General features: G+C 33.4%; 3 protein-coding genes across 5 annotated transcripts; 2 read left to right on the top strand and 1 right to left on the bottom strand.

The window, feature by feature from the left end:
* The first annotated feature begins 2,390 nt into the window (after window positions 1-2,390).
* LOC114191287 lies at window positions 2,391-3,350 on the top strand. Its single transcript, XM_028080459.1, has one exon. The coding sequence runs from the start codon at window positions 2,391-2,393 to the stop codon at window positions 3,348-3,350; it is 960 nt and encodes a 319-aa protein (XP_027936260.1).
* Window positions 3,351-12,207: 8,857 nt separating this feature from the next.
* LOC114189938 (zinc finger protein CONSTANS-LIKE 13) lies at window positions 12,208-14,019 on the top strand. 3 transcript variants are annotated; one of them, XM_028078667.1, is made up of 4 exons: window positions 12,208-12,830; window positions 12,932-13,111; window positions 13,195-13,478; window positions 13,649-14,019. In XM_028078667.1, the coding sequence occupies exons 1-4, from the start codon at window positions 12,372-12,374 to the stop codon at window positions 13,746-13,748; spliced, it is 1,023 nt and encodes a 340-aa protein (XP_027934468.1). In that variant the 5' UTR covers window positions 12,208-12,371; the 3' UTR covers window positions 13,749-14,019. The 3 variants fall into 3 exon arrangements, with proteins under 3 accessions (XP_027934468.1, XP_027934467.1, XP_027934469.1); XM_028078666.1 differs by having other exon boundaries at window positions 13,189-13,478; XM_028078668.1 differs by having other exon boundaries at window positions 12,214-12,830; window positions 12,913-13,111; window positions 13,189-13,478.
* A 6,332-nt stretch (window positions 14,020-20,351) lies between these two features.
* LOC114191518 (protein TRANSPORT INHIBITOR RESPONSE 1-like) lies at window positions 20,352-23,308 on the bottom strand. The gene is made up of 3 exons (XM_028080729.1): window positions 22,616-23,308; window positions 21,696-22,188; window positions 20,352-21,573 (listed from the first exon to the last, which is right to left on the bottom strand). Exons 1-3 carry the CDS (start codon window positions 23,080-23,082, stop codon window positions 20,776-20,778), a joined length of 1,758 nt encoding a protein of 585 aa, XP_027936530.1. The 5' UTR covers window positions 23,083-23,308; the 3' UTR covers window positions 20,352-20,775.
* Window positions 23,309-23,583: the final 275 nt, after the last annotated feature.

Raw genomic sequence — 23,583 nt, 5'->3', positions numbered from 1 at the left:
AATAAATAAAATTATAAAAAACAATAACATACATAAATCGCGTGACTATCTCATATTGTATTAATTATTTGATGAAACCGTAAAGTTAGTAAGAAATAATATTTAAACCTAACCGAAGTCTCTGCATATTTGGTTTAACATATTACCATCATGATAATAAAGGTTAATGTGAACATGAGAGTCTTTATTTGTACTTTTGGAGTTTTTTTGGTCAAGGTTATGGGTCATTGTAATCCCTCTCATGTTGACTACATTTTTCTTTTCAAATATCAATCATTTAGTAGTTTAAATCCTTCATGCAAAAGAACACAAGTTATAAAAAGAGCACAAGACAAAAACGTGTCATTACTCTCATTTTTACAGATGTTGAATGATATGATGTGACCTATTAATGTCAATATTATGTTTCCTTTGGCCACATCATTAAGATATCGTCATGCAGGAGTTGTGCATAATTATTATCACAACGACTTTGAATATTAACATAAACACAATGTAATAATTTGTCATCATCGTTCTCGTTTCTACCATCAAAATAAGTAAAATAGATAACTCTTCCACTCTTAGAGCAAATTGTCTAATTCTTGATTATTGTCTCCTTTAGATTGTGTTTCTATAAAAAGATGAATTTGGAAAAAGTGTAAACATGGATTTAGGTGAATTTGAATAGATGAATAAGTGTGTTTTTTTGGATAAATTTGAAGAATAAAATGAGTAGATTTGAAGATAGATTTTGAGTTATTAATGTGATAGATTAAAAAAAGTTTAATATATAAAATTTAAAAAATTACTAAATTACCCCTAATGATAAAAATAAAATTAAATAAGTTAAAATTTGTAGAATTTAACAATATTTTAATATATATATATATATATATATATATATTATTAATTATTATACACAAATATAAATAATAATTATTATTATTATATGTTATTATTTTTTAACAATATTTTAATTATTATTAATTATTATACATATTTATATATATTATTATTGTTAATTATTATAAACATATACTATTAATATTAATGATTATTTTATATGTATTACTAATTACTAAATATAAATATTTTAATCATTACACTCTTAATAATATTTTAATTATTATATATATATATATATATATATATATATATATATATACATATATATATATATATATATATATATATATTTTTGTGTATGGTCATGTACGTCCCAACCTGATAAGAAGCAAATGGTCGCGTTCACCCTGGCTCGAGTATGCGGCGCCTTCGCGCTCTAGCCTAGTTGTTGGGGTATTTCTCCAGCACAACACAGAGGGCCCAATAAGTGTGATAGCCAGGTACATCCCAGCCTTTTTGGCCGTATACATCCCAGCCTAATGTAGTGACAGACGGAAATGGGATTATGGCGTAGGAGTGCAGAAGAGAAGCGCGCAATCTCAGCCAAGAAAAGAAGGAGTTGATATGAGGAGAAGTACAAACGGACATACCCTAAAAAGGAAAGAGTCGATATTTAGAGAAGTACAAATAGACAAATCTCATAATGGAAAGAGCTGATCTTTGACAAAAGTACAGACGAACAAATCTCAGAATGGAAAAAGTTGATCTTTAACAAAGGCACAAACGAGCAATCTCGTTCAAAAGGAAAGAGTTGATCTTTGACAAAATGCAAACACACAATCTTAGTCAATAAGGAAAGAACCGACGCGTACAACCATAGTCGGAAAGGGAAAGAATTGATCCTCAAATACAAACAGCCTGCAAATAATACTAACAGGTCCATTAAGAAATTAGTATAAATTAAGGCCTAGTGAACACGTAAAGGTATGCTTTTCTCACTGAACCAATCACACCTCATATCGAATCACTTTCTGACTTGAGCATCGGAGTGCCTGCAGGTACCCCCACCCCCGGAGTGCAGACGACCGGGAGATCTAGGAGGTGTCCAGGGAGGAATAGGAGGATGTTCGACACAGAGGGTTCTTGAGATCGTCTGGTTCTGCACCAAAATAGTATTGATCAGGTACAATTGGCGCCCACCGTGGGGCCAGGCTATTCTCAAGAAGGATGGTGTCGACAAGAGCAGCAATCGATCAAAGTATAGTAGCAACGGAGATGCACGAGAGATGAACCGTCAGTTGGAGGAATTGAGACGCAAAAACGAAGAAGAGATAAATGCCCTTAGAGAGGAGAACCAGCGGATGCGAAGGCAAATTGAGCAAAATTCCCAACAAAGGGAAGAATCTCATAGGAATGGAGAAGGAGAGGGCGGCACAGGACGAGACGAATCCAGGGTGCAGACCACCAACCAAACAGGCGCGAGACTAAGAACAACCAAACGCCACCCCTTCGTGGACAGGATCATGGAGGTAGAACTTCCCGCACGCTAGAAGGGGTTGACTATGAGCCAGTACGATGACACTACTGATCTAGAGGAGCATGTGGACGTATTCACCACCCAAGCAGGATTATATACCTCAAACGACGCAATTCTTTGTCGTGTGTTTCCAACGTCGTTGAAGGGTCCTGCACTCAACTGGTTCACACGATTACCACCTAACTCTATTGATTGTTTTGATACGTTGGTCACCCGTTTCGACATTCAGTTCTACACCAGTAAGCCACACCATCTCACTTCTCTAGCGTTAGTAAATATACAACAGGAGAAGGGAGAATCTCTGCGGGAGTTTATGGAGCGCTTCGGGAAGATATCGTTGAATATCTCTAATCTAAATCCTGAGGTCGCCATGCACCACCTTGTAACAGTGTTGGAGCCTGACCCGTTTGTTGACAGTCTGTGCAAGAAGCCCATGAGCAATCTGGACGAGCTTCGAACCAGGGCAACCAAATTCATGCAGATGAAAGAATTAAAGGAGTTTCGCAGTATGACTCGATCAGACACTCGGGATAAGAAATACATTGACAGAGAAAGGGTGCTAGTGCCGCGACCTGACAGTAGGTTCAAGGACTCTAGACAACCAAAGTACAACAAGTACACACCCTTCGTGTCTAACAGAGCGAGAATTTTGGAGGAGGCCTTGAATGCCGACCTAATAGCAACCCCTCAAAGGGTCTCGACTCCCCCAAACGTGGATACCACTAAGCATTGTCGGTATCATCGGAATTATGAGCACACGACAGAGGATTGTTTTACCTTGAAAGATAAAATCGAAGAGCTTATACAAGCAGGACACTTGAGAAGATTTGTCAAACGGGAGGAAGAGGGATTCTCTTCCAAAGAAGAGAAAGAAGGTAGATATGTGGAGCGACCACGAAGAACGTTAGGGTACCAGGAGAGGCGAGAAGAAGGCACCAGAAGGAGGGTTGAGTCCGAGAAAGATGATGAGCAGGATGTGAGGTAGAAGCCATTGAGAGGAGTGATCAACTATATATCAGGAGGTTTCGCAGGATGCAGAGCCACTATGTCTGCGAGGAAAAAGTACGTTCGAGCAATCCAAAATGTCAATGTCGTATCTACATGTTCTCGGCGGCACATGCCACCCATCACATTATGTGATGATGATTTCCAAGCCATTGACCCCCAACACAATAACCCAATGGTGATCTCAATGGAGATTGAAGACTTTGCAATAAGTAAAACCTTGGTAGACTAGGGTAGTTCAGTGGATATCCTGTACTGAGGCACTTTAAAAAAGTTACGAATTTCGGAAGCAAAAATCTAATAATACTCGGAGCCAATTATGGGCTTCTCAAGGGAGCGAGTGAATACAAAGGGCTATATTGATTTGTTCACCAAATTCGGAGCATGGAGAACGACGCAAACGATAAAAATTTGATACCTTACTGTTGACGCTCACACCTCTTATAATATTTTGCTAGGGAGACCTTCGTTGAACATGCTTGGTGCGGTGATATCCACATATCACTTAGTTATAAAATTTTCGTCAACTTCGGGAGACATAGTCACTGTACATGTAGACCAGCCAACTGCGCGAGATGCTACGTAGACAGTCTGAGAGAAAGACTCATACACCAAGTTGAGAGCCCAGCACCACTACAATACCAAAATCAAACTCAAATCTTTTCACCAGGGAAATCTAGTGCGGCGAATGGCAAGTGCTGCCCGGAAACACGAGGGGAAATTCTTGCCCAACTGGGAATAGGTCCATTCCGTGTCAAGGAAGTTGTGGGTAAATGCGCATACAAATGGGAACACTTATCAGGTGTCTCTATTCCAGCAACCTGGAACGCCTCACTTCTGAAGTATTACAGTTAGTTTGTTAAATGCTTATTTTTAATTTTCAGACTTCTTACGAACGATTTGTGGATTGATTGCATAATAAATGGTGTACTCTTTCCTACCTTGATCTTTTTTTTTTCTAACAAGGGATTTGGTCAAGAAGGTTTTAACGAGGCATCGTAGCAATAAATAAAACATAATTTTTCATCATTATTACTCTACGCTTACATTTTCAGTCGCTAAAGCATGCACACATTTAAATCAAATGCATCAATCAAATACTTTTTTAGCAATTCTCTCTATGGGAAAGGAAGCTTCATCAAACCAGGTGATCCCCCCATATTTGTATCAATGGGAAAAGAAGTTTCATCATCCTAGATGATCCCCCCATATATGTATCAATGGGAAAGGAAGCTTCATCGTCCTAGATGATCGCCCATAATGATAAAATAAATATGACAAATATAACACACAACAACACACAAAGGCAGACTTACTGACCCAGGAGGGCAAGAGGCCTGCCACATTCCGGCCAGGAATGGCCAGGTTCGGCCAAGACATATGTTGGCAGCGTCACAACCACATCCCAGCCAGGAATGGTCGGGTACATCTCGGTCAACTACACTCTTTCTTTCCTTCATACTCAATTTTACACATTTCAGCCTCTTGTTTCACTATGTTCACTACGAGAATGGGGGGTTGGTGTTGGTGTATGGTCGGGTACGTCCCGGCCTGATAAGAAGCAAATGGTCGGGTTCACCTTGGCCCAAGTATGGGGCGCCCTCGCGCTCTAGCCTAGTTGTTAGGGTACTTCTCCAGCACAACACAAAGGGCCCAATAAGTGTGATGGCCGGGTACATCCTGGCCTTTTTGGTCGTATACATCCCAGCCCAATGGAGTAACAGACGGAAATGGGATTATGGCGCAGAAGTGCCGAAGAGAAGAGTGCAATCTCAGCCAAAAAAGGAAGGAGTTGATATGAGGAGAAGTACAGACGGACAAACCCTAAAAAGGAAAGAGTCGATATTTAGAGAAGTACAAACGGACAAATCTCAGAATAGAAAGAGCTGATCTTTGACAAAAGTACAGACGAACTAATCTCAGAATGGGAAGAGCTGATCTTTGACAAAAGTATAGACGAATAAATCTCAGAATGGAAAGAGTTGATCTTTAACAAAGGCACAAACGAGCAATCTCGTTCAAAAGGAAAGAGTTGATCTTTGACAAAATGCAGACACACAATCTCAGTCAATAAGGAAAGAACTGACGCGTACAACCATATTCGGAAAGGGAAAGAATTGATCCTCGAATACAAATGGCCCGTAAATAATAATAACAGGTCTGTTAAGAAATTAATATAAATTAAGGCCTAGTGAACACGTAAAGGTATGCTTTTCTCACTGAACCAATCACACTTCATATCGAATCACTTTCTGACTTGAGCGTCGGAGTGCCTGTAGGTACCCCCACCCCCGGAGTGTAGACGGCCGGGAGATCCAGGAGGAGTCCAGGGAGGAACAAGAAGAGGTTCGACATAGAGAGTTCTTAAGATCGTCTGGTTCTGTACCAAAATAATAACGATCAGGTATATATATATATATATATATATATATATATATATATATATATATATATATATATATATAAACATCAAAATAATGTATTTCTTTAATAAGTTTATCATTATAGCTTCTTACAGATACTAGAAAATCACCAAATCAATTTGCTAATATCGTCCATAGGTCCATCAGAACATATATCATTTATAAGCTATAAACAATATATGAGCTTGTTTAAACTTCAACTCACAAGTTAGAATGTTCAATAAGTGTTTATGCATGATCATATCATCAAAACTCAACTCATAGATGATTTATTAGATCATCTAGTGTCTAATTAGATTCAACTGTCTAGACCACCTAATTAGATTTGTTTGTCTAGATAATCTAACGAAAGTCATCTATCTAGAACGTCTAACATCTTCGAAGAATTAAAAAAATTGATTTTGATCAATAATTTCAAGTAAAACTCAATTAGTTCCAGTTAAAATAATGGATTTATAATTAAGTATAATTCAACACATATAAGATTAAGTGTACTAAATGTGATTCAAAATGTAATCATCATCTTGTAAGGATAAGGTCGTCAAAGTAATCACCTCATGACATAAATCTTTCTAAAGACTAAAATGCCAGATGTTAAGAAAATACAAATCTTATTATAACAGAAAGAAAAATCTATTACCTTCGGATGGACAATGATTTTGCTCTCATAATCACCATAATATTTCTTCATTTATTACTCAGTTGTGAAATATTGTGCATTATGTAACAAAAATGGAGAAAGGAAATAAGTTTGAAACATAGTTTTTGTTATGGAGATGAATTACTTCTTTACTCTTTTTATATAGGAGATCTCTTTGTTGCTTTGGTTTTGAAGATGACGACGACATTTTTAAAACCTGCACACATTAACAAATTAAGGATTATATTTTTCTATAACAATTTAAATATTAACAAAATAAAAAAGATAATTAAATTATTTTAATTTTATATTAGTTTATATATGAATAAATAAAGAAATATAATAACAGAATTTAGATTTAATTTTAATAATCTCTTTATCTTAATGACATATTAGTTTACCATTGATAAAAATATTTTCTTTCACTACAAGAAAATGTCTTATTAGTAACCAATTTTAGTGACTAAAAGTTGTTAGTCACTATAGTGACCAATTTAGATACTAATTTACAAAATTAAAATTTATTGGTTACTAAAATAGTCACTAATATAAAAAAAAAAATTATAATTGGCACTAAATTTGTCACTAATTAATTAGAAAGCAATTTAGTAATTAAGTTATTTTGATAGCTAATTTTTAGTGACTAGTTTATTTGATAAGCAAAACTATGATAGCTAATTTTAAAAACCAATTTAGTAACTAATTATAATTTTTTTATTCATAATAGTAACTATTTTAATAACCAATAATGTTTTTACTTTGTAAACTTGTATCTAAATTAGTAATTATAGTAACTAACAATTTTTTATCACTAAAATTGGTTACTAATGAAGCATTTTCTTGTAGTGTTTTTAAACCAAAGCCATGATCAATGATTTTTGCAGAGCATGCAGGGTGGGGCATCACTAGTATAATTTAACATCCCTTAATACGATAAAAATTAGGAAATGATAAATAACGGAACCACATAACATATTATGATTGTTTGCATAATCATTTATAGTTAGACATAATCCATTACATGTGTCACTCTAATTAAGGTTCCAAAATTGGTTATTTATTATGCATGCAAATCCATAGTTGCCACTGTTAAAGCTACGCGGCACAACCAAAACTAAAATGTGGTCATCAACATTAAGTAAAGTCGCCACAATCAATTGAAAACTGAAACACGATTTCTTTGACAAAGTTTATGTCATCTAATTTTGAATTGTTGTGAATTTTAATGAAAATAATGTTAGGTATAACAATGTAGATGTGGATAGTTTTATAAGAGAAAGAAAGCACAACGTATAAAACAAAGCCTGATATTGTGAAATGCAATAACAACAAAGACTTTGGACCAAGTATTTAACGTATGCAAAGGGAGAATGGTGGATGTGGTGGACTTCTAGAATGTTACAAACGCATATCAAAGTGGGGAAAGATGGTGATGGTAGCATGCATGCATGTGTCACATGAATGGCCAATGCATGTGATAAGAGTTGCTTATAAAATAAAAGTTTTCAAAGTTATACAACGCAATACTTTGTTTAGATGTGCATGAAAGAAACATCTTGAAAGAGACCATTGTTCTCACGTAAACCCATAAGACACGTATGTATTATTTCACCATTTTGAGTTCTCCGATGTCACAATTTTTTGTTGGAGGACTTCGTACTTTGGTCACATGCAACACTTTCATCATTATTTCACTTAGAACATTACCTCTTTGAAAATATCCTGTGTGTTGGACATATTTTTACAAGATAATTAAATATATTTTGTCTCTTGATTTATATGAGGATTTTTTTTTATTTCGGAGTCCTTTTGACCATAAATTTGTAAAATAGGGTCTTTTAAAAATTTTATTGTAAAATTGGGTTAAGTCGTTATGGGGAAGGACGACATTAAAGGTGAAGTCGTCCTTCATCCAACCGGTTTCTTATTTTTATTTTAATTTTTGCAAAAAGCAAATTTGTCATAGTAGGGGACGGTTTCTGTTATTGTGAACAGTGAAGTCGTCGTTTTATATAACAACTTCACTTTTAGTTTTTTTTTTTTTGTTTTAACGTTGCAGATTTATATTTTTTTTTTCAAAATTTTCACTTTTCAATTTTTTTAACCTTGTAGTTTATATATATATATATATATATATATATATATATATATATATATATATATATATATATATATATATATATATATATATATATTTTACAAAATTTTGTTAACGGTAGAGATTATATTTCTTTTTTTTTTGTAATTTTTTTTATTAGTACAATAAATTAATTTAATAAAATATATTAGATAATAAAAATGACATAATAAAAATGGCTTTTTTATTTTTACTACTTATTGTTCCAATTAAAAAAAAAACCTAAAAGTGAAGTCGTCATCTATGACGACGACTTCACTCTTCACATGAAGAGAAACTAAACTCCTATACGACGACTTTGCTTTTTTTAAAAAAAAAATAAGAAACTGGTTGGGTGGAGAACAACTTCATCTCTAATGTCGTCCTCCACCCTGACGACTTGATCTTGTTTCGCAAAAAAAATTTACACGGACCCTTTTTTATAAATTCGAATTAAAATCGACCCCCAAATACAAAAAAGCCTTTAGATGTGAAATTGAAATTTGTTCATATTATAAACTTGAATGCATCTTAGTCTTGAACTTAAAAAATAAATGAATTTTGTCATTTTAATCTAACGATATCAAATTTATGTGTTAAAGAATGTTCTAAGATTGTATTTGAGTTTAAAAGTGTCAATTGGTGTATACAACTCAAACATCATCCTAAAATATTATTTCACATTGAAAATATTTCACACAATTAGATTATAAAGATTATGTTTATTCATTTTTAAACTTTGAAGACCAAAGTATATCAAAATTAATGACAAAGACGAATTTCAAATTTACATTTAAGTTTAGAAACTAAAAACATATGATTATATTAACAAATCAATTTAAAAGTACAGTCCAATATGGGATAAAATAATTGCTTGAATATTAAAATAAAAACTATCTTAAATAATTTTTTTTTAAAATAAAAACGAACTAACAATGAGAAATCTAAATATGCTTTATATTTTTATTTTTTATTTTGAATTTGTTATTGACGAGTAGTATAACAAATTTACACTTATAAATTTCTTATTCTAAGAAACTCTTGTTGTATAAACAAGGCAATATTTCATAATTTTTTATTCTAAAAACAAATTTTTAAAGCATCGAGAAGTTTTAAAAGTGATTATTTAAAAAATATAGCGTCTAGTGCAGAAACTGTATTAAAATTCATGTTTAGGATAAAAATGATACAACTTTGGCTTTACGCCAATATGTTTCGTCTAATGTCATAAAGCTTAAGTAAATTGCCCATTGTTGATAATTACTTATGCTTTTTTATATAATAAATTATGTCTCAAAATGATTATGTTAATCAACATAAATATAATAGAGTAATATATTTTATATAGTTAACCAGCAATGCATTTTACAGTATAAACATATGTGAGAAATGTGGAATAAATAATTACTTATAACATGATAAAAAATTAACTCGAATAATTAAAAATAACATTTCACAAAATCAAATAACTGGAGAATAAAAAAACTCTATTCAGAGAATGAAAAAGTATACTTAAGCCACTGGTGTATTTTAATCTTTGTGGAAGTGGGATGTGATATCTTAGAGTAAAAGTTTCAATAGCAAATGAAAAGAAATTTGAAACATAGTTTTTATTGTCAAAACACTTTTTATTCATGAAGTGGCACTTTTAATGTGATACTATTAATACCCTCATTTAAAAGAATTAATTAACTCACTGAATTTTCTTTCTTATCTTTACTAAACATTTTTATTTTTTAGTGGAAAATTTAGACTCACGCATTAATTATCTTACATATATCTTTTTCAATTTTGAACAATCCAACATCTATATAATGATTAAATGAATGATGAAGTAATGAAGAATCAACGAGTGATGAAGATTAGAAAAAAGTGAAAGTTTGACTTGGTGTTTTTGTTTTGGAGCCCAAGTGGAGCCCAAGTTTGGTACCCGAAAGTTGAGAAAAGGAAGTTTGGGCCCACGGGCACGAACACCCCATATGAACTTTGGTACTCAAAAATGAATTCAACTGTCCTCTGGCCCCCCTTCTCTTCTCTCTAATCTTATCATTTCTCACTGTCCTTATCTTTAATCACTGTTCATTAATGGCTTCTTCCATTCCAACATCAACCTACCCAACATCGTACTACAATCTTAACCAATGGCCTTCTCCTACACTTTCATGCTTTGAACATCGCACATGTATCAAATTTCCAACACAAGACAATATGTCTTTTCTTTATCACCAACTCATGTTAAAGCATACTATAAAAAAAAGTTAAAGTTTTGATCTTTAACTTCGATAAAAAAGAATTGAAATTCTATCATTATCTCAAATTTAAATACATTTTAATTTTTAAACTTTAAAAATAAATAAATATAATTATTTTAGTTTAATAGTTTTAATTTTTTGAAATTTATTAGATAATATTTTAGACGGTTAAAATATTTTAAATGATGTAAGTAACTTAAATGTAAGTAACGTGATTTAATAAAAACTATTTAATTTTCAACTGAAAATCACAGTTTTCAATACAAATAAGTAAAGTAAGAAAAAAATCTATCAATCATATCGACACGTTTTAAACTAAATTTATAATTAAGGTTGGTTTTGAATACATGTTTCGATTAACCTTTTAAACTATGCCACCACCCCAATCAACAAGGTTTTGAATCAATTATTCAATTGGAAAAGAAAAATTCAGATACTCCTTTATAGTTGATGTAAAAGCTACCACGTTCTTTGAATGAGAGGAAGTAGCTTTCAAATAATAATTTTGGGTTTTTTATTATTTATGTCCAAGATTGCATACACTTGTCCTAGAAGCAAAATGGTCACAAAAAGATAAACAAGTTGAGTTTGATTAACTATGTTGGTTGAATGAAAATATCTTCCACGTATTAAATTCTTAAATAATTATGATTAGAGAACTAAGATAGTAAATAGTTGAGAAAAAAAAAATTTTAACCATGCCCCTAATCCAATGATCATAGGTTTTCTACTTTTGTTTTCATTTCCTAATTATGGATAGATCCTGCATGAGTTAAAGCTAATTTCAGTAAAGTGCACAACTTATTCCTAATTTTAGTAAACGGGAGTTTGAGTTGCGTGCAAAAAAGGAAGTTCAAAATTAAATACACAAGATCCGGCTGAGATATTTTGAAGGATGATGGCATGATTCAGAAGATTCCATATCAAAAGTCATGTTTTTATAAAACAATTTGCTCAATAAATTATTTTATAAAATTTTCACTTCTCAACAAGTAAATACAATAAAAAGTTGACAAAACTGAACTCATTCAACTTAAGAAAACCTATATTTGGAAAATTTAAACAAGATATTCTTGGAACTCCTCTTCCTATATTCTTCAAATGATAATTAAAAGATTTCTAAAAGAATCAATATCTAATTATATAACTATTTCAATAGTTATGTTGTGAAGAATTTGTTGAATGATATTAAGTACATATAGTTTGTTTTTCTCATATTTTTTATATTTAGTTTTGTCCATAATATATATTTATCTTCCTTCTGTGTTATGATGGGAGGCATTACATTATTGATAATTAATTAATAAGGAGTTGAATATTCTTTGATAGTTAAAAAAATACACTTTGAATGGTACCCACAACGTTCTATTATTAGGAACAAAATTTTGGTACTTTTTACTAAGTCAAACATCCCTTTCATAGTAGTTCTTCAAAATGATTATATCCCCTTACATGGTTGGAACGCTGAAGCCACGTCTCAAACTCAAACCCCTTCTTTCAGATTCCAAACCAACACAGGTTTTGGCGTAAACTGTGTCTGCCATTCATCACCTATTCAGAGGAAGAAGACATGAGTGTTTCTCCCAATCAAAAACAGAGAACATGCGACTATTGTGGGGACTTCACTGCTCTTCTATATTGCAGAGCCGATTCTGCAAAGTTATGCTTTTTCTGTGACCGCAAAGTTCACTTCCAAAACCAGCTTTTCTCCAAGCACTCGCGCACACAGCTCTGTGATGGGTGTGGCGATTCCCCTGCATCGGTGCTCTGTTATTCTGAGAACTCTGTTTTCTGCCACCACTGTGACTTCCAAACACATAACCACCACTTGCTGTCTCACCAACACCAACGGAAACCCCTTCAGGCTTTCTCTGGCTGCCCTTCTGTCACTCAGATGTTAATGATTTTGGGTCTCACTCAAAAATCTCTGCTTTCAACTGAGGGAGCAAGTTCCCATCACGATTTGCACGTGTGGAATGCTCCTTCTGTGTTTGGTCTTCAAGATTTCATCGCTTCCTCTTCTTACAAGGTATGTTTTTTCGCTTTCATGTTAAAAAGTGCACATGAAAATCCTTGAGTATTATTGCTACGATTTTTTTGACATGTTTCAGGATATTGTTATTGAATCAGAATGGTAAGGGTGCGTGCGGGAGACAGAAAGAAGAGATTCTGAGTCAGCTTCGTGAACTAATAAAGTTGGAGCCTGACTTGATTCATGGAGAAGTAGATGCTGAACCACGACAGCTATTTGAAAATTTGTCTACTGGTTTTGAACGTGACATAGAGACCAATATGTTTCCTTCATACGAGGTAAACCTTACATTTCATTTGTCAGTGGTTTTGAGGGTTGAATATGTGAATGGATTAATTTGGTTGAAATTCCGAAGGTGCAGGCAGGTGTGTTTTGTTGGCATGGAGAAAGCAGTGACCGTGCAAATCAAATTGTTCCTTGTGATACGTCAGTGAGTGATTATGGCGAGGTGGTTTCAGCTAAAGATCCAAGCTTTATTAGCATCCCTGCAAGTCACACCTATTGTAACAACCAAGAAGAAGCATCAAATTATTTTAAGCCTGAAAACTTGTCTCCTACTACTCCTAAAGCTACTCCTTGTGAGTTAACGAGTCATGAAAGAGATTCAGCATTATTGCGTTACAGAGAGAAGAAGAAAACAAGAAGGTACTCCTTTGCTTGCCACGTGTGGTTTACATTATGAATCTGTTTGATACAAATTTAATGCACCTCTTATGCGGTGCCGAAATCTTTGAAAACTAAATGCCAAGTTTAAAGAATTATAATTTATTCATACTTTTATGTTTTGATCTTGATGATGCTTGACGTGGAAACAGGTATGAGAAGCACATCAGATACGAATCACGAAAAGTTCGGGCAGAAAGCAGAATGAGAATTAAGGGTCGGTTTGTGAAAGATGAAACACAAAAACAATAGTAAATTATTAGCAGTTGCTGATTAGAGCTAACTATGTGCACCTAAGAAGACAATTCTTTGGTGTTTTGTGTTTTTAATTGCTCGTTTGTATAATTATAAACTATAATTTGGCCCTTTTGTACGTGATTAAATGGAATGAGTGGTGGCCAATTTTGATTGCTTCAAAGTTAGATCTTCAAATTTCACTTGACTTCATGTTTTACTAATTTTAGGGTTTGATGTAAGGTCACATGAATATGAAATGGAATTAAAAGAGCAGATAAGAATAAAACCCTATCAGAGTATTTGTATGATAGCGCAGAAAAGCCATGCTTATGAGATTTCTATAAAGCCAGATGAGGTATTTGGGTACAAGAAGACGCCCAAATCTTATTCAAACCAAAACTTCTTCTTTTCCTTGCTGTTAGTTTACAGGCATAATTTATATACACTTTTGTTCTTCATAATCAATTATTTTTACCTTTTTCAAATATCTGACACCAGTAATTTCATAGTAACTCCTGAAATGTTGTTATACTCATTATTTTTTAAATTATGAATACCTTAAATACTAATAACTATGTGAATGTATCTTTTTTTTTTTAATATTGGATTTGGTGCACCAGAAAATTTTCTTAAAAAAATGTGACCATAATAATTGAATCGAGATCGGATATATTATATTATTAATAATAAGATTCATAAACATTAAAAAAATTAACACATATTTAAATATATAAATATAAATATAAATATGTAAAGATACAATTAATAACAAAACAATTTTACAGTAAAAAAGAGCGGATGCATTTATATCCATATTTAATATACAATTTCAGTAATATAATCTTCAAAAAAGTAGCGTGATCATTGCATAAAATTCCTATGGTTATTTAACATTAAACAAGTTATGCATTATAGTGATTTATAAAATAAGTTTCATTGTTGTTGTTGTTGCATAATTATTGCAGATTATGATTGTTCTTTATACATACTAAACAACCTCAAAAAATCTATGTTACTCAAATTCTTTACCTTTTTTTTAATGTCTTTAACTTCTTTCTCGCCTTTTACTATAAATTTTCCATTGATCTTGACATTTATGTTTCTAGAATTAAAGAAAAACAGAAATTTTTAGTTCTATTTTATTAAACTTTCAAGTTTTAACTTTTAAAAACTTTAAATAAAAATAATTATTTCTTTTCCGTTTTTTATTAGAATTCCCTCTTCAACATCAAAATACTCAATGTTAATTCATCCATGAAGAATCAGTAGATAAACAAGATTTTTTTTCAATAATACATTCATCATTCGACTCAATATTCAATAAACATATGTGATCGTAATTTTTTCCCTCCTCTCTTCTACTTTTTTTGTCTCATCTTAAGTTGAAGATTCTACTTTACATACACAAAAGTATTTAATTTTTGTTGTTCCAATAAATTTTTTCTTAGCATGTACTTGGTCAAATGTGCTCAAATTCCATGCACGCCACATTGCACTACTTGTGAGGCTAAAAACTTTTATGGCTACCTTTTGTAGCCTTTTACATTCTCCTCCATAACTATACCACCAAAGAGCCATCAAAACAAACAAGTATTCACTTATATTGCACACAAATCTCTTTAGGTTGGATGAGTATACAATCTATAAGTTATACGTTCTTAATCTTCCCTTAAGATTAACGACTTTCAATAATGTAAAGAGAAACTCTTAAAAAAAAAGAACATCCAAAGCACACTAGGGTAAAGTTCACAAAGTGAAAATTATTCCAATATCTTTTCACACTCATTGTTTACATAAACTAGACAATTGTTGTAGATGTTTTAAGTTCAGTCATTTGAATTTTTTTTTCTCTTTTTCTTTTTCACTTGTTGGTTTTCATTCATATTTTGTTCTTATGTTGTTTTATTTATATTTGTTTCTTCAATTTCAATCCATTTTTATAATTATAGAAAAGATGACCATTGAAGCGTTTCAAAATGAATTTATTTGAAACTGCATACGAGGAAAGTTCTGATGGAGTCTTGAAGTTCATCTTTAGATAATCTTCCTCGATATTCTTTTATCACGAAATATCTTTGTTTGAAGCTTTAATCTATAACTTGATATTTTCTCCAATGTTTAGAATTTTTCATTGTTAAAAGAAACCTTTTCAACAAATTATACGAATTTATCACATTACCAGCATAATTAAATAATATTAGATATAAGATCAAGAAAATTTAAATAATGTCAGGCTTCTATAAGTGCAAATATGATATTTCTATATATAGAGATAAAATGAATGTGAACAATTAAAGTAATTTGAATTTTAAGATGTATGATTTTGTTTATAAAATCCTTCAATTTAAATTTAATTATGTAGAAACACTTTTATCATTTCATTTTGTTAGTTTCATTTAACTCTTAAACTAAGCAAATCAAAAATAATCAAGATATTGACAACAAAACGAGTCAAACAATATATTATATTTGTCTAATAAGATCTACAAGTTGATCATTTGATCAATATCAATTATTGAATTGTTTTATCTTTGAAAGAGATGTATCATTTAATCCTATTAAAGACTAATCATTTACTTCTCTCGTAACTCTTAATAACAAGAGCTTATTGTCTTGAGATATATATATATATATATATATATATATATATATATATATATATATATATATATATATATATATATATATATATATATATATATATATATATATATATATATATATATATCATGTAAAACTAAATATTTTAGTTGAACACTAACATTTACTTTCACAACATAGTGTTTAATATCATCAAAACTACTTCCAGATTTCATCCAATAGGGTGTGTTGTAAGGTTTAGTTTTAACAACTCTCTTTTTTATTTAGCCGATTTTGAAAAGCAAGACTCCTGCTTTCCCACTCTTGTCGCAATTTGCTACTCTTGTTGTTCTTTAGTTTCACTGAGTTCATGCTAAAATGGTTTGAGGAGAAGCAGAGAAACCATGTCCGCATGTTTTTGTTGTGTTCACGGTTCAAAGAAAACAAAATTAAGGTTTTTTTATCAAACCGGGTTGGTTCACACTTTAAAATCCAAATACATATTTAGTGAGATTTAAGCATACATACGAAAATCGCGATTCATGTACTTACTACCATGAATGTGACATTAATAATGCAAAGAGCATATTAAACCCACTTTACGATTCCTTTTCAAAAAAAAAAATACAATTTTTCATGTATTAAGAGTCAAGTTTTGCGTTTGTGCAAAGTTAAGGAAATGCCCAGGCCCAAACCCATAAATGTTAGCCCGGCCCATCATAAGCTATAGCAGTATTAGTATTCCGTTACGTTTGACCATTATGACCCCAAAAGCATAGATTGTTAGTGACGTTGAAGATCTTGTTGTAAATTTCTGTTTCGGAAGTGGCTATTGGCAACACCTTTTTAACACAATCTCTGTCTTTTTCTTTTCAATTCAATCTTGTATTCATATCATTTTTAAACTTCTTTCCTACTGAAAATTAACTCTATCTTCCATAATTCTCACTTTTTACAAATTATTCCATTTATTTGTATAACAGATATCAATTTATTGACATATTCAAAGTTACAAATATGAAAACACCCAACTTAAATAAATAAGAAAAGTTTAAGTAGCAAAGAACAAACTTTATTGAGAGTGATAGTTGAGGTTTTATTGGTTAGGATAATTTACAATATGATTTAAAAAGAGAGGAGACGAGAAAGGAATCTTTTAAATTTTACTCAGAATAGCAAAATAATTGAAAGAAGAGAAGAGGAAGGAAGCTAAGTGTTTTTCCTTCTATTTTGACCTTCCTTTTCCAACATCAATCTTTATTTAACTTTCATACTTTTAAATAACTGTAATTAAACCCAAAAATTATTAACACATACCGAATTATCAATACCTATCCTCTTCAATAATATTTAGAAGGATAAATCCATGTATTATGAAGGTGAATTAAGATATTATAAATAAATAAAAAAAACTCTTATTATTGGAGATGCTTTGAAGTGAAAAATAATAACTTTTTTTTTTCAATTCTCTGGCATTCTCTCTTTCTTCGAACCAAACACAGGGGTAGGTAGTAGTTGTGGGTCCACAGTGCTGTGGTGTTGTAAAAACTTTTTTCTGGTTTTTGCTAACTTTAAGAAAGTATTGATTTTACTTGTGTGGAAAATAACGTCAGCCAGGGATGAACTTTTTTAGCACACTGTTTATCGAAGACAAAATAGCTTTTCTAATCAAAATTATGGTTTTGTTTAAGATCTGCCAATCATAACAACTCCAACATTTGAATTAACCTAATTTTGGTAAACTAGATTTGCAAACTTTTTTTATGTGGTTATTATGAGTAGTAGTAATATTCGGTGGCATTAATTGATTACTGCCGTGAAAAAAGATTATACTAATGCGTAATTAAAGTATAAAATCATGATAATTAGTGGGTGTGCACTCTAAAAGAAGCCGAAGTTTTTATTGAAATTCAGAACGGTTACAAAATGAGATGTTACATCATAAGTGTGTATTGATGAATGGTAGAGAGAGATAAGTGTATTTGGCATGTTTTTACGAAGATGATGAAAATGGTTAATTGGAATTTGAATGTGTAAAGTTAAAGGGGACTGGGTTTTGTAATGATGCAGCATCCATTTGGCAGTGTAATATAATGATGAGAGTGGGAAAGAAGAGTGGTAAAATGAGAATGAATGATATGAGAGTGAATTTAATGATGAAAGGACCATAGTAATAAGGGAATAAAAATCATCATCATCATCAACTTGAAACGTGTGGCCATCATCATCCAATGAAACAAACCCTATTTCTTTTCTTTTCTTTTCTTTTCTTTTCTTTATTTATTCACCTCTTTCTACCTCTCTTCACTCTTGCACACTGCTAATCTTACTTCATATTAAATTAATTAACAACTAATTCAAAGATTTACTAAGGAAAAAATGCATCCATATACAACAATAATAAAACCTCAGACCAACTTAGATATATTTAAAATTCAAAATCTTAAAATAATAAATTTATGAAATCTTTATATTTAATATTATGTAATGGATTATGTGCACTGTGGAAATACTCCGATAGATATAAAAGCTAAGCTCATTATTGCAGAAAAGTAAGTACGAGAATAAGGTAATTAATTTTTTATTTTTATACACTTTAACAATGTTATGATTCGTTAAACATTATTTATCTCTTTTTATGATGCCACCTTATACATTATATATATCTTTACGTTATTATGTTATATACAAACATTAATGAATTGTGTTGAGATAAAATAAAATAGTTAAAATAGTGATATTTAATTTTAATTTTTGGAAGAGTGATGGTGGGTGGTGTGTGTTAGGAATAGTAAAGAAAAGAGGAAGATATGATGAGGTGGTGCGTCTTAGAAAATAGTAATGGAGGTGAATGCAGAGAAAAAGCTGATGAACCCATCCTATGTCACCGAATCTATCACGTGCCTCTTCTCTTCTTTTCTACTCTCACCATATTTACTACCTCTCTTACTTTTTTTCTTTACTCTTTTTATTTCTATTTTTTTTCCCTATTCATTTTTATAATTCTCAAACATTTTTTAAAAACGATTTCATAATATAATAATATAGTTATTACTCTACGAACTTCAAACAAAAATAATTCTAATAAAAAAAAAACTGCAAACACCCGCAAGTCAGCAACGAGTTTATGACCGAAAGGAATACGAGGTTTTCAAATTTGATGACAGGTCTGCACCGCGGCTCAACAAGTACTTCAACCTCAATAATGCTCCTTTTTCATCTACATCAACTGCTTTTACAAAACTATTTTTCATTTTTAGATTATAAGATCAAATTCAAAAATAAGCTTATTTTACTCATTTTTATACTTATATTAACTGTATTTTGTTTTTCTTAAAAAAAATACTTCTGCAGAATACGAATTGGTTTCAAAATTGTTATAAAAGAAGTTGTATCCCAAACACCCTATGTAAACAAAAAGGTTCTTCACAAGTCGTGGAAAATAAAATTTAAAGGGTTTCGAATATTTGGAACAACTACTCGGTATGATTGATTTCGTGCTACTTTACGATAAATGGTTTCTAATACTTCAGAGACCAGAGCAGATATGACCATTTTAAAACTCCTAAAGATCAAAAATTAACTTCCAAAATTTCATTCTAAAAGGTTAACTATTTTACTATACTTTTAAAATTATGCTTTTTGATTATTTTATAGAATCGATCTTTCTAAACCAAAAGCTAACAAACCTTAAAAACTTTGAGAGAATTTCATCTTAACTACGAAGTTCGACGAGACTAGAACAAGCATACAGGTGAATTTTACTGGGGTGAATTTGCGTATTATACTACTAACTTCAGCTTTAACCATATTCTCTAGAACGAAAAAAGTTATCACAAAGTCTGGTGTAGGCAACCAAAATGAAATTGAATGCATATTCTAGTAAAAAACGATCGAAAGTTGGAACCGCACTTTTAAAATGCAGAAACCTTTCCACTAGGCTAAGTCATTTCTCCATTCACATGGGGCGACCCTGTTGTCATTCCGATTGTTTACTGCACAGCACCAATCGATTCTAAATAGAACAAAAGAAAACATGGCATAATTAAATCAGATCCTTCAACATTGTTGAAAACAACAAATAAGGTTTGCATTAGAATATAATTACTAAGTTTTTTTATTCCTTCCCACCGCATAATTTTAATGATAATAACAAAGTCCACCGATATTTTAGTAAGAGCGGGGTAACATGCATATAAAAGTATGCACAGGGTCCATAAATAATAAAAACTATCCTATGCCACATCTAACAACAAGGTTCCGATCTCTTTATCAGAATTGGTGTCTCCTTGCTCAGCCAAAGAGTAAAACGAATGGCTATCGAGCTCAAGCCTTTTCATGTCATATACCTCCTCCTGTAACTAGCTCAAACACCAACCATAACAGCAACAGTTCTAGGCATGTACCTGCATCAACAACTCTGTCATAATAAATCCCATTGCTCGTTCCACAGCAAAATCACTCAAGAAATTCTTAACGCAGAATCATCTTCCATTCTCCACACATAGCCTGGCATGTCCGATCTTGGCCCAGAAACAGTCCTGTATATGTATAGCTTCTCAACAGGACTACTATCCGGCCTTGAATCTGGAGGTCCTCTTTCATCAATCACCTCAACATTAAGCATCGGCAATTTCTGACCCAGAAGTTTACATGCTCCATAACTCACCAAGCAAGCGGACATCCAAAGGGATCGCATTGTCTCCAGCTTTGCAGCATTGGCCAAGAGGGCTTTGTCACCAAAGGGGCAGTCCCTGATCTCCAGCTTCCTAAGGTTGTCACACCCAGACAGCACATGATGGAGTCCCAAATCGCTATCTCCGGCAAAAGCCACAGAAAGCATCTCAAGCTTCTTACCGTAAGTCCCAATATACTCAAACACGCGGTCAGTGAGAAGCCCAGAAAGGGAAAGGCGACGAAGATCCTTGCAATGCTCTACAATAGCTCCAAAACCAGCATCCAGAGGATCTTGGGTAAGATAGTCTGGAACTTGTGGCTCAATAATACACAGTCTAAAACGAGTCATGTTAGGCCTGTTCCTGGCAATTGTAAGCAAGGCTACATTAGACATTTGACGACAAAAATATAGAACGGACTGGAGCTTGGAGCAGCCTTCAGACACAGAAACAAGGCCCTGCTCGGTCAATGCCACATTTGGTTCTAACCCAAATGGATCAGACGGAAACACCCTCAACTCCCTCAGATCCTTACACGACGCAGCAATCACTTCAAGGCCAGCATCTTCAATGTAATCCAGCACCTATTCCACAAATACCTTCTGATCATCAGCATGGGAATTTAGAGAACTGCTTTGAAACAGTGAACAAAGATACAAACACAAACATGCAATAAGAACGGAAAGAATATATAGATCAGACTTACCCATAACCGTTGTAAATTCTCGCACTGACTAACAAGCTTGATAAGGTCAGGGCTTTGAATAGTTGCATAACTCATGTTTAGTGATGTCATGTTGGAGCAGATGGGATAAACAGCTGGAAGGTAGGAGGGGAGCACATCCCAAAATCCAGACAAGCTTTTCAATTGCTTGCACCCAGCAAATGCTTCAGCCAGGTTTGAAAAGACCTCCGGTCGCATCTCACTGGTGTAGGCTCCTGTGCCTAACTCAACTAACTGAGGAGCTCCGCGAAGAAGGTTGGCCAGCTTATCTAGGGGCACAGCACGGTTGAGGCGGAGAGTCTGCAGATTGGGACACCTACTAACCAGACGCTCTAGGGCAGACAGATTCACCTCATTGCCTAAGCAAGAAATGTTAAGGGAAACCAAGGATGTGTATGAATCGGGAAAATGGCTAAGCCAGTGCCCACAAATGTCCTCCACTTCACTCTCCCGTAACTCCAACTCCCTCAAATTCCTACAATTTGTTACCACAATGGATTTATCAGAACCATGTTCAGAAAGTCAAAAAAAAAAAAAACTACTTAGACAAAATACAGAATGCAGTCAACAGAATCACACTGAACCAAATTACAACACAACGGTCATTGTCATTAACAATACTGACACATCAAAAACAGAATAGAATAACAAACAACTCTATCAGATTGTCAAAATCTTCCCACCATTAACATAAACTCCTAAAAAACTTAAAAAAAAAAAAGACTTAAAAAGTTAAATGTTATGAACGATTTCTTATAATTTCCAAACATTTTCCAGTGAGATCCTTACTTTAACCTTTTTAACACCAAAAAGAAAAGGTAATCAAACCAATCTCATCAACATTTCACTTTGAAATTGAGTTTGCAAACTGAAAGGGGAAACAAAAGAATAAGCTATGAAACCTGCAATGGGCGGCAATGGCAGCAAGTCCATCAGTGGTGAAACCCTCGCAAGAAGTGAGCACCAGCACACCGAAATTCTTGAACGATTTGGCGATAAGCTCCAAGCATTCGTCCGTGACGACCATCCTCTTGAGCCTGATCTCCTGGAGCCAGGGGTAGGCAGCCGCCATGGCCTTGATCCAAGGGCCGACGTAAGCGCCCCAACCCTCAGGGACCAAATTGAAGTCAGCAAAGTGCGGTTTGCCCTTGATAGTGATGGATCTCACTTTGGGGAAGCGGTTGACGACGGTGGCTGGAGAGACCGCATAGCAGTTTCCGACAAAGACTCTCCGGCGGCACCAGCGCTCGATCTCATACCAGGACTTGCAGACGAGGGAGATCGAGCCACGGTCCTTGTCACACTCGATAAAGGAGAACACGTGCTCCAGCACCTCCTCGGGGAAGGAGTAGGCTAGTTTGGGCCGCATGTCCAACGGAATATAACCGAAAACGCTGTCGTTCTGGAAGCAACGGAGATGAAGAACAAGAGCGACAATAATAGGAATACTAAGAACAGAGCAGCGTCTAGATCTGAGACCCCATTGGAATAGCGAGGTTGTGCTGTGGAGTTGTTGAAGTTGGCACAGACAGAGAGAGAGAAATAGAAAGTGAGGGTGAGGAGGATAAGGAGTTTGTGTTGTACCGGGGAGGTTAGAAAGTAACTAGGGTTAAATAGGTGGGATGGAGAGGAGGTTTGCGAAGGGTGCAGGATCGGTGAGTGAGGGAGGGACACGTGGACATGAGTGAGTTGGAGTCGTTGGATGGGCGGCGTTTGATGATGGTCTTATCCGTTGAGACGAGACGAGTCGTGGTGGTTTGATGAGGTGTTATCATGCCTACCGTAATGGGTGTGGAAGGGAATCTCATGATTCCCGTTGCATGGCTTCATCTCCAGAGATGGTGATGGATGGATGCACCCAGGGACCACA

Source organism: Vigna unguiculata, chromosome 7, assembly GCF_004118075.2.
Source record: "Vigna unguiculata cultivar IT97K-499-35 chromosome 7, ASM411807v1, whole genome shotgun sequence".
Taxonomy (NCBI): Eukaryota; Viridiplantae; Streptophyta; class Magnoliopsida; order Fabales; family Fabaceae; genus Vigna; species Vigna unguiculata.
This window is presented reverse-complemented; position numbering and strand designations above follow the sequence as displayed.